Source organism: Meleagris gallopavo, chromosome 7 (assembly GCF_905368555.1).
Source record: "Meleagris gallopavo chromosome 7, MGAL_WU_HG_1.1, whole genome shotgun sequence".
Taxonomy (NCBI): domain Eukaryota; kingdom Metazoa; phylum Chordata; class Aves; order Galliformes; family Phasianidae; genus Meleagris; species Meleagris gallopavo.
The window spans coordinates 11,686,742-11,698,866 of record NC_139410.1 but is presented as its reverse complement, the minus strand read 5'-3'; the positions used below and the strand labels follow the sequence as shown (position 1 = coordinate 11,698,866).

Sequence of the window (12,125 nt, the reverse complement as noted above, 5' to 3'; positions counted from 1 at the left end):
TGTTGGCACTGCTAGGTGCATTCAAAACTCACAGGACACACGGCTCGCTGGCCACAAAAAAACAAAGCACTGATGGTGAATAGGGCTGCTTGCCCCCACTGCCGAAGGTGCGCATGGGACAGGATGCAGCCCTGCCATTTACAGTTCAATCCCAAATTTCCACAGCTAGTCCCCTCTGTCCCTCTCTTCTACAGGAAGCTCCAGAGCTCCCTGTGAGGTAACCTCACTGCAGAGGTCAGTGTAAAAAGATGTAATGTCTTGACTATACCACTTCTGATTGCTGTTAATGATTTCAAAGGAACAGAGCACTGAAACAGGATGAAGGGATCTAAATGACTTTGTGCTTGGACCTAAATAAGCTAGTTACGTAGTCCTGTCACACGACTCCCCAGCATTCACTAAGATTGCTCCCAAGATTCTAAAGATACTCAGATACTTTGAACTTTCCTCTGTGTGCAATGGGAGTCAGGTTCCTATTAGCTCCCAGCAACCATAGCAAAGTGTTCAACAATGACGACGTATCAAGTCCATGCTGCAAAATAAAACCATGTTTTCTACACAGCTGTGGACAGCTGGGATGTAAATGAGTATAGGATGCTTATTTGGCTGCAAAGAGGAGGGTTCCTCCTCTGGGTTTCTCTCTTGCCTCTCGTCTACTATCTTCCTGTTTTTCCCTAACAACCTTTGCTGCCTCTCTTGAACTTAGTGGATGAAAACAAGAACAACTCCACACACCAGTAAATGGTTTATAGACTGGCTAAACTCATGGTTTAACCGACAAGCTCAGGCAGAGAGCAGAACCCACTATGTGAAGTGATGGGATTTGTATCCACATAGCTGCAGTGACTTCATCCCAATACAGGTCTCTCCCATCAACTGGCACATGGACTTGCCCTTCTCACCATGCTGAGTACTGCTGTGGATGGATGGACACAGACACAACAATGGCACTGTGTGCAGTCTAAGGCTATTCTATGAAAGTATCATGATGTCAGTGAGAAATGTTTCTTAAAATGGAATAACTGTAAAGCACAAGATTTGACATGTTGATGTTATCCAGGGGAAGAACACAAAATTTGACCAGAGCTAAGGACAGGTTCAAAAGCATGCAAAATCTTGCATGATTTTGACGTCAAAGAGTGGAGGTCTTGCAAGAGTGGCTAACAGTTTTCTCAGGATTCTTTGTCCCCATTGCCACCTGCTGGGTGATAAGAACATAGAAATTCCACAAGTTTATCCCACCTAGGTGAACATGTCACATCCTAGGCTAACTTCAGGAACAGCTGTGTAATCACTATCACTTGCAGCTTGAAGAGGAACACAGGGGCCACATCTGAACAGACAGGTTATCATGCCAATTCACAGCCCTTGGCACACAGGGAGGCTTCCTCTGGGACATCCACCTGGGCAGCCCTGGTGGAGCCTGTGTCTCTGTGGTTACCCTCACAGCGGCACTGGCAGCACAAGGAGCCTCCTGATTGTACCACTGCAGGTTTTAAAATGAAAGCACTATTTTCACTGGCTTTGAAATCACAGAATTGCAAGGGAGGTCACTCCTGGTAAGGTGGCTATCTCCAGTAAACGCGCTAGAAAGCGCATATTAAAAGATTCAAAAACAATGCCTTTATGTCTTAATATGATTTATACTTCAGACCATGTAACTTTTACACTGCTGCCTAGTACATGATGGATGCAATTCTCTTAACAGCCCACACATTTGTTTGATTTACTGCACTGGTCCAACATGTTATTTTCTACCTTGCAAGAACCACCTCGCTTCTAGGAATCTGCGTGCATGATAAGATCATGAATTAAATGTGCAGTTATTGTAAGAGACCACACATTTTACAGTAAAATTGAGAAAACTGATTACAGCAATCCCTCTGGAAACAAGAATAATCACATGATAAGATAGCGCTAATGGGAATTTATCATCTCACACGTGAGGCTTAGAACAAAGCAGCAACGCTAGCAAACTGCACGGCTATTACTGCCAATGAATGCCAGCCGAAAAGCTACTGGGGACTGTGAACAAACGACAGGAGAGGAGGGATGCTGAACAGCCAAACTGAAGCCAATTTGCTATGCTTCAAGACACTTACACAGTAAAGCTTATATGCATCATTAATCAATACTATCCAAAATAACTGCTTGGTATCTTTCCATACATCCTATTCCCTCTCTATCTACACTACTCCATCCAAACTCCATGCAATTCTCCCATTTGTTCTCACTGTATTTCATCAGTGGTGTAGCCCAAAATAGCAAGATCTCAAGGGTACGGCATCTGTGTATGCACACATCTGCATCTACACACAAGCTTCCTCTCACACAAACATTATTCCTAAACTGTATATCTCAGAACTGAAATATGCTTTTTCCTTTCTCCTACACAAAAGGCAGCAAAAACCTACTCACAGTATTTTCTATTTGAAGCAATTAACACTTAACTAAAATTAACATTTTTAAAGCTGTCTTGGGAAACTGAATGCAGAAAACCCAAATCGGCATGCCCACAGATCTACAATAAATGATACATCTTCCACCCTTTAAGTATCCTAAAATTACTCTCCATTAAGCCCCATAAGACACATGAAAACTCAATGTATTGATGGTAGACCGCGAATTCCTCCATTCTGTTTAAAAGAGGATATATTTGCTGGCCTGCCATAATTTTCCACTGCCCTGTTTCATAGATAGAGGCTTGAACTTTTCAGAAGATATTTTTTTTCTCTTTTCTAAATGAAAATGAAAGGAGATGGTTACGGTTAGGTGGCAAGAGGACAAGATGAAAGAAGCATCCTACACAGGTACCTGTATGAGTCCTCTGGTGAGCCTTTAAGTGGGAGCTCTTTGTATAAACCTTCCGGCACCCATTAAATTGACAGCGGTGAACCCTCTTCTTGTTTTCTGGAGATGCTTCCAGTCCTGGTCCTCCTTGTTCACTGTCACTTTGCCCGCTCTTTATTGTCCCTGCGGTTGCTGCCGCTACACTCACTTTCATGGAGCTGAGGGAAGATTTCTTGGCCACCAATTTCAAAGTCACTGTGCCATCCACCGCCGAGAGAGTCTGTGAGGTTTTTACGAGGTGGCGGCTGAGCTCTGGAGAGGAAGGGGGTGTTAATGAGGTTACTGCATTGAGTTGGGCCTGGTTAACGGCCGTGTAGCTTTCTGTGGAAGAGCTGGTGGACTGCAAGCTGAGGCACGTCTCAGACAGCAGCTTGTCCCGTGAGAGGATAATGTCCATGTTGGCGCTTTTGTCACACATACTCGTCTCCACCGGCAAAAGAATGGGATCCAGCCGTCGGATACTGTCCTCTGCATCTGGGGCTGAGGAGGCATGGAGGAAGCAGTCCAAGTCCTCACCAAAGCTCTCAGAGATCTTCCGTGGTTCAGTCTGAAGGTATCGCTCCAACTCGAGGCATGTCTGCAGGAGGGAAGGGAGGGAAAGAAATCGCTATTAGAAAGAGATCGCAGCAGAGCTCCCACTGAGGGCAGGAGAACAGCATGGTCCAGAGCCATTTAGAGACAGCACTCATGTGCAGCAGCCCCTCCTTAAAAGACAGTTGATTCTGGGAGGCATGGGGATTTGGCACTTGTTTGAAACTGCTCAGACAGAGGGTATGGGAATATCTGTGTATGGTAGAGGATATTATGGTAATGTAGATAATAATAACTGGAAAGCATGCACTAAATTTTCATGGAAATCTGCACACAGTTGCATTTCAAATGTAATCTGGCAAACAATCACCTCTACATGAAACATTCAAACTGCCCAATCTCCTGGCGCACACAAAAAGTCAACTCTCCAACAAATTCCTTCCTCTTTCTTCACACACATTACATTTTACTCCAAACTTAACTCTGCATTGTTGGCTGAGGCCCAATCTTCTCCTAAAATGGCATAAATCTTAAGTAAATCATTTTAAGATAGAAAGAGGAGACAAAGAAAATCTCCCAGTAACAGCATAACTTGTTTGAAGGAGCTGAGAGAAGATGAAGATGTGACAAGAAAGCGGGGACCTAGTACCTCTTTTAGAGGGTTTTTGTCACATCTGAATAAGTAGGCCTCCTGTATACGGAACACCACACTTGCACACAAGGACACACACACAGCATCTTGAAAAGTAGGTAAAGACGCAGGCAGAGATGCTGCCGCATAAAAATGTGTTCCTACATCTCCGTAGCAGTGATTATAGCATGAGGATGGGGTGAACCTACTATTTGAATGTACCTTGTATGAGGTGCCCTAAACTAGCACTAGCACCAATAAAGCCTCCAGGCACCATTATGCTGCCCAGTGTTCTCCAAAACCAACATTATAGACTTTTATTATTTATAGAAAGCCGTTATCTGTAGTTTTGGGAGCTTTTAATGGAGTTTATTAGTGTTGTTTTTCATTTCTTGCTGCCTGAAAGGATAGCTGGTTTAATACCTTCACTGCAATTTTACAGGACTTAAAAAAACATACATACTAACAGAGATCTTTTTTTGAAACTTTTAAAAACTACTCCTGAGGGAACACTTTAAAGATATAAAGGAAGGGATTTTTAGGCAGAAATATTCAATGCAGCCTAATGGAGCTAATGGTCCAACTACATCTCAACCTGGAAGCCCAACATCTGATTAAGAAACATCTGATTAAGAAACAACATTCCTACCACTAGAGATGAGACAGAGACTCCTGTCTTTTGAGTACAAACCTCAATAGGAGCACAAAAAGGCTCCATTCACAGCTTTCTGGGAGCTAACATCTAACTCAGGATTATTACTTTCAGCGTAGCCTGGAAGCAACACTACTGTTTGCAGATACAAATTGGTGGATGACTTCCAGAGTTTCTGAATTCAAAAAAAGATTCCGTCAGACAGTTATCTATTTGATTACTTAATAATATCTGGTCATAGATCTGAGCTGTAGAGATGGACTTGGCAAAAAACAAAAAACATGGCAATATATGCAAGCGAGAAGTGCTGTACTTCAGTGGAGTCACGTGAGACTCTGCATGCAATGTGTCTAGACTTACTAGTCAGCAATCTTGCCTTAAGCAAACCACCAAATGATCAAGTTGCTCAAACTTAGCAGGGGGCCTCACTTCTTTGTCTACCATAAAAGGGATCGCTGAAGAACTGTTTTTGCCAAATCCCTGGAAGATGAAGTTGGTAAGTTTTTGGGCTCCTGACACTCAGCAAGCAGTTCAACCAGTGTGCCCTCCCAGAAGTACCTGAAAACTGGCATCTGCGAGCTGCAGCCCACAGCCTGGGCACTCTGCTGCCTTCTTCTCTGGGTTAACACTAAACTGCTGCGCTGCCCCAGGAAACCAATGGGCTGCAACAACCACCTATCCTCTTTTCTTCCAGCAGTGATTTCCAATAGACAACAGCAGACAAAAGTTGAAGCCAGATCATCAGAAGCCTGCTGCTCCATCTCCTAAACAGAATGAGACTGAGGAACAATGATGTGGACACTAACTCAGTGCAAGCTCAACATTCAGGACTTGGGGGCTGCCAGCTCATTTCTCCAACAGCCTTGCTCCAAGCATCACGAGAAACCATTCATTTGTGCTCCCTGCTCTCCCCACTGCTCCTTCAGCCGGATTTTTGGATCGGTTCCTATTTCCTGCTGCAACAATGTGACTTGGCCCTGTACATCCGCTGGGCTGCCCCTGAGGCTACCCTACTTCCTGAGCACAGCAGAAAGTTGGAAATGATGGGAATCAGCAATAAGCTTCACAGCAAGGTGTCACAGCATCTGGTTCTGCTGCAACCTAGCCTTGCTGGCTTGTGTGACAGCAGAACCTTTTCACCTTGAGCCTACCTTAACTCAGGACCAAGGACTTCCCCTGAGGGACAGGGGCAGGGGACAAGGCTTTTGGCTTTCACTCAGAAGTGCCCTGTTCTGAAGGTCCATCTGAACTCGTTCCTGAGGAAGCAGTAGACAGCCCCCATGCTGTCCCTGTGGCACCAGCACCTACCGACTCTGCTCACTCTCCTCCCTCTGGAAAGCAGACACCTTGGTACCAGCAATGAGGGAAGCTATGCTGGGGCTGCTCACAGTAACAATGGAGAGCTGCTCTTGTGGACACAAAAAGCCTACTTAATGTGCAGTTCTGGGACTGGAGAATGGCTGTAGGTGGGGATCTGGCCTCTCCCTAGATGAATTAAGGGATTTGGGGGCAGCTTTCCAAGTGAACCTCACAGTTCTCCAGGATTGATCCCACACACAAAACAAAAGAGGTGATGCTTTTTAACTCTCCACATCATGTAATTTGGGCTTTCTGTCTCACTTAGCCTTCATCCAGTGGGGCAGAAATAGATCTGGGGGCCTAATAAATAGAAGGCTTCCAAAGTAAAATATAAACATAATCAGAAATTAGGGATAGAAGTGGGGAAAAAAAAAGGAGACTATGACTCAAAGCCATTAAATGTGACAACAGTGGAAGAAGATTTCAATTGCCAGGACCAGAAAGCTGCACATTGGTTCTGGGGCCCATGGATGCAAGCAGGAGGTGCTGCTCCTTTAAGGCGCCACTAGCCCAGTGATAACAATAGTACGCCTGACAGTTTTTTTAGCTTCACCATTAATTTTCCATAAAGAGTAGTTTCTCGATGAGCCCTTTTCAGGCAAAGCCTGATGCTTCAGAAACCTGTAATTATTCTTGGCTCCCCCCTCCCGCAACCATTGCACCTGTGCCATTTCAAGACACCAGCTGGTCATGCCTTGCCTTCTGCCTCAGAAATCCAAACCCAGCGGATCAAGCCCCATGAGGGGGATAAAGCCCCTCCCTCCCTCCCTCCCTCCCGCTCCCCTCAGTCCCTCCACCAAGTCAACAAGGGGAAGCTGAGCAGCGCTGAGCCAGAGGACCTCCATCTCATCTGCATGGCAGACAAAGCCTGAGGAGAGCTCAGGCCGCAGCCTTGCGGCAGCCCTGCCACTTCCTACCTGCTGTCGAGGCAGGCCTCAGCCTGCAGAACAAAGCTTCCCTCCCCATATGCACTCCCTGGCACATGCCAAGTACCTTATGTGACCTTCCCCTTGCTCCGGCCCAAATTGCCTGGGGAGTGGCAAGCAGAGTTTTGAATGCAGCCAGTTTTTTTCACCCCTGCCCCAGCAAGGCTTAGCATTTTTAGGCCATGTAAACTCACCCCTGTGTGTTGAGCTCTGAGCTGGTGAAGCCACTCGGGCTGAGACCGCCAGCCTTACGGACCTTCAGAAGCAGAAGGATAGTTCTTCCATCTCCATTCCCACAGTTACTTGCCAACAAGTGCAGCAAAACCTAACAGTTCTGTGTGAGAGCAGCAGGACACTGACAGCTACCCAGAGACATGAGCCCACACGGCTAGACTCAGACACTGGTGAAATCTACTTCTTCCACTTCCACCACCAGCCTGAGAGGACAGTGGTCCAGAGTTACATGAGGCTAGAGCAAGCTGCTCCTGCCAGTTCTGCTGGATGTCTGGATTCTCACTACATACTCATGCAAGAGTTGGGGAGAATGCTTTAATAGATGTAATACATCTCATGTGTGAACTAAACCTTCCTACACCATAGGTTGCTACACGGCAGGTAACCTGATGGGTATTAAACTTTCTTGCCCAGTGCCTGTAGGATTTGTTGCAATAAAGGCTTCAAAAATGGGAAGAGGAAGATGATTCCCTTCAGGGACATAAGATCAGTAAGACTGTTGACTGCTGTCAAATGGTTTTTGCAGGCTAAGGATAAAAAGTGACCCAGCTACTTCAACCCACCTGCCCTGACTAACAAGGGTCATTCGCTTTGCCCCTTGCTCCTCAGTTTAGCCAGTTACAATAAATGATGATTAATAGCTGAGAAATAATAGGATATGACTTTGGTAAACTCCAGATACTTGCAGAAAGCCAGTGAGTAAAGGACGACTAATTGGCATGTACACATTCCCAACAAGAACTCAGCCTGATTTCTTAATTTTGGATTCAATCGCAAAAAGGTTCACTTTCCCAACAGAGGTACATTTTCATCACCTACAAACAATGATGGGTGTTTCCTGACTACACTCTGGTAAGCTGTGACAGCTCTTTGTTCCCCACACCATACCACCTCCCCAGCAGAGCAGCAGAATACACCACAACACTTTCACATACAGGACCACATCCTTCTGGCAGTACAAGACAACCACTGCAGTGCTGCTTTATGCCTGGCAAGGACCTACTTCTTACAAAATGCAGTGGAAAAGAAACACACACATGCCTCTGAGAGTGGAGATGTGATACATGTACCATTTTCAGCAGAGTTTAGCGCTCACCTAACAGCAGCCAGCAGAAAGCCTTTACCATATTGAAGTTCCTGTGTGTTTTGTACAGCTAAAGACAGGACAACACAGTGACAGTGAAGTTCAGCCAAAGGTAAAACAAAGCCCAAACACTTCAAATGACTTGAGGCTAGTTGGGGAAGACACCTAATCAACACGTTCAGTGGGTTCCTCTGTTTTGTTGATGCTGAAGTATTTTACAACATCTTGATTCTGAATTTTTCTAGCAGATTATGGGAAGTCCTCATCTGGAAGTGCTAGTTAATTCTAAGTGCCATTTTACTGCAGATAAAATGGGACATCAAGCACCGATCTTGGAAGCTATCCAAAACCTAATTAAGAAGTTGGATACTTAGATCAGGCTGTGACAGAGAATGAAAATGTCAAATGTGGTTGACAAGTAGGTCTGATCTACCAGCTCTGTTTACAGTACTTGAAAGGATTCTCTTTGCAGCAAATCTTTATTGGCGCAAAGCAGAATTGTATATGCAGTAGCTAAGGTCAAATTCCATCTTCCATTATGATCTCACCACTATCCACTGGCACATAAAAAATGGATCTCGTTTGTTACATGAAAAAATTACAGACATGTCAAGACTGCAACAAAAGAGAAAAAGTCCTCAACCTAAAAGTATCCCAAAACAATAATTCCAGGATAAGGGTTACCATGGCTCACTCAGACCAAGCTATCACAGCGTGCTTCCAGGTCCAGTGCCTGGTGTCAGTATGTCGTTCACCAGAAAAGTAAAAGCTTTCAGCAGCAGTGGCACTTGCATTTTGGTTCCTGGATATTGAACGGAATGCTGTGAGACAGCTCTGAATTAAGAGCAGTAAGAGGTCGAAAATTTACCTGCCTTCCCTGGAATGCCATGTTATTTTTTCCTTTAACCCTAAAGCAAGTTTTGAAAGCTCCATCTTCTCCCTGCCACCAAAAGCCTTCATTACTTCCTGAACAACAACAAACCCCAATACCCTTGCCCATCTATTCCAAGGTTGCCGTCTATTTCCAGTCAGCTGCCAAAATCTCCAGCTTTTCCTCTTGGCAACCTTTACTGGGCAGTTGCTAGTTGTCAAAAACCGCAGCACATCTGAAGCCCAACATTTGGGATGGCATAAAATTAACAGAATTTTAGTATTAAAGTAAGTCTAAAGTATGTCTGCTAAATACACTCAGGAAAATGGGAAAACTGCACTCTGAAATAGTGTACTATCCACTCTGAGTGGATAGTAAGAAAAAATTGCAGCTAGGCAACAGCAAATAGTTTCTATTTCAAAGACAAGAAAGGTAAACCTCCTAGCCATGTGCCAGCGCATCCTGCCTAAATGTTATACAGTTCTTTAAGAAAAAGACAGCTATACTTTTCAGGTACAACAATAAGCCATTTGCAGACACCTAACTCACGGCAAAATTCTGCACGCATTCTTAGCCCCCTGTAAATATGTGGCAAATCCAAGTTAACTCTATGCTCTACAAGCAAGCTTTTGCCAAGAGCAAAATCAGGCACACACATGGTCAGCAAAGATCAGCTGATATACAAAGCCTTGTTTTCCTGTGGTAACTCCAGCACACGCATGGGCTGCCAGGCCAGTCTGCTCACAGAGGATAAGTGCCTCTGCAGCCAGCAGTTTGGACTAGGCAAGTCTGTTAACTCTGTCGTTTCTGTTGAAAATTCTACATAGAACCTAAGTCTCTGCAAATGTGTTCAAGATAATTATGACCCGTGTCCGTTTTTTCCCTCTGGTGTTAGCCCAAACAGTGAACTTTTAAGGAAATGCATTTAGCCAAACCAATCCATTCACTATTATTCAGGCACAAAAACACTCTCAGAGAATGTTCCCGTATCACGATTCTGGCGGCTTTCTCCCTGCATTCTTTTCACAGTGTTTTTCTTCTGACTATAAAAGATACTGAAGTCAGAAGCCTCAATGTCATTAAGCAAAGATACTGTTTAATGTAAGAAGTCTGCAGATTTACTTAAGGAGCAGCATCACAACCTTCACATAAACAGAAGCCATCTTCCTGTCGCTCTGGGGCATGATGTAACCAGGGTCAGCAAAGACTTTGGTCAGCCTCTAAAGCTGAAAGGAAAAAAAACACTTCTGCTATAAATTAGCAATTTCCACCAGCAGAAATGGGTAGTGAAACAAATGCCTCAAACAGAATAATCCACAAATCTAATCAAGAAGTCAAAATCAAGATTTGTTCCCCAATTAGCGATAATTAAATAAATCATATCAGTCAAATATTTTTGTAAATGGACAAACCATATTTGTTCACTAAATGTCTGTGGTATTTGGGCTCCAAGCATAGAGAGCTTCAGTGCACTAGTTGTGAGATACTGAACAAAGGACTGCAGATAAGCATGGCTGAATTTGATAGGCATCTAGATTAAAAAATGGATGAAAGAAATCTGTGAACACTGAACCAGGGCTTTGGAGGGCTTGTGTTGGTTTTTTTTTGGCTGTTTAATAATGATAGAAAAAAATATCTGAAGCAGTCACAACAAAAAACAGCAGCAGTGTCAGCAAAGGATTAAGGACGGCCAAATGAAGAATTCAAAAGTGGAGGCAGCCCATTGTGCTAGTATCAAAATATGATAAAACCCATGTGTGCTTACACATCAGAGCACACACTGTATGCTGCCATGCAGTTCAGACTACAAGTAGCCATACAAAAGTCCTTTAAGCTATTATATATAGATATGTATAAATAACGCCTTTCAGAATCTTTCTGAAGAGATCACTTTGTGTAACAGCCTTGCATGGCTCTGAGTGAGCTGGCTAGTGACCCTTGCTACAAACTTTCCTCCAAACTTCACTGAGTAGGTATTTAACCTGTTGCTGTCCCACTTGGAAGCAGCTTTAATTTAGCATTATAAATAGCAAAAAGGGACAATTAGCTTCTAGAAGTGCCTATTCTAGCTCCCACTGAAATCAAAGGATCGGGTTCAAAGCATGCCCCAGAGTGTGGTAAACTTCTCACAGGAAATGGATATGCTAAAGTAAATGCTGACGGCTGTGAAATGTACAAAGTAGAGCAATATTTTAGGTCTCGATCCTCAATTAAGATTCATCCCTACGAAGTATTGCTGTGGGGTTACAGAGCAGAACTGTATTCCTTGTAATTAGTCCGGATTGGATCATGAATGAAAAAAATGTACTAGCTAGAGATGTTTCATTAACATCCAGAGATAGCTTCACATTTCCTCATCAGCTGGCACTAATGTGTACACCGGCTGTGCTCTCATGGGCTCAGGCAAAATATTTGAAAGCACAATTCTTCACAATTAACTAAAATCTTAAGAGGAGCTGTCATCAATACACTTGACATGCGGTACATTTCATAAGACAGCATTCTGGGTTGTGAGGGCTGTGAGTCACCTCTGCTCTGACCTAAAAACGTATGAAACAGGAGGATATATAGCATTGAATTCCTAACCCAAAAATGTCCCATTCCTCACCTTAAATCTGTACAACCAACATCCGTGTGCTGGGACTATTGCATCTACTCCGCACACGATGTTCATTCACTGTCACATCTCACAGCTCAAAAAGACCTTTTGTACACTGCCTTTTGTATTGTTTTTGGCTGTGAGGAGGAAGAGGTGGGGACCTGTCTGAGAAACAGGAAGCAGGAGGAAATAGGGGAATACGGAGTAGAATAAGGTCAGAACTAAAAAGAATAGAAGAGCATTTATACAATTTCTAAACCACAATAAACATATAGGACCAAAGTCTGCCTCAAGCCATGCAGGGAACAGTGCGCTGCTTGGCTGAGTTTAAACTCTAATGTGAACACAGCAACGGTGTAATCACTCCTACACAAGTCATTTCCTGCTT

The 12,125-nt window shown here is 44.0% G+C and overlaps 1 protein-coding gene across 7 annotated transcripts in view; it reads right to left on the bottom strand.

The window, feature by feature from the left end:
* The window catches only part of KLF7 (KLF transcription factor 7), a 60,219-nt gene that overhangs the window by 27,835 nt on the left and 20,259 nt on the right, over positions 1–12,125 (bottom strand). For all 7 annotated transcript variants that reach the window (XR_002116594.2, XR_002116596.2, XR_002116595.2 and 4 more), the window contains exon 2: positions 2,815–3,427. Coding sequence is in view for 2 of the 7 variants with exons in the window: in XM_085227855.1 (XP_085083981.1) it covers positions 2,815–3,427 (613 nt within the window). In the remaining 5 variants the exon portion in view is untranslated. The remainder of the gene's footprint in view (positions 1–2,814; positions 3,428–12,125) is intronic.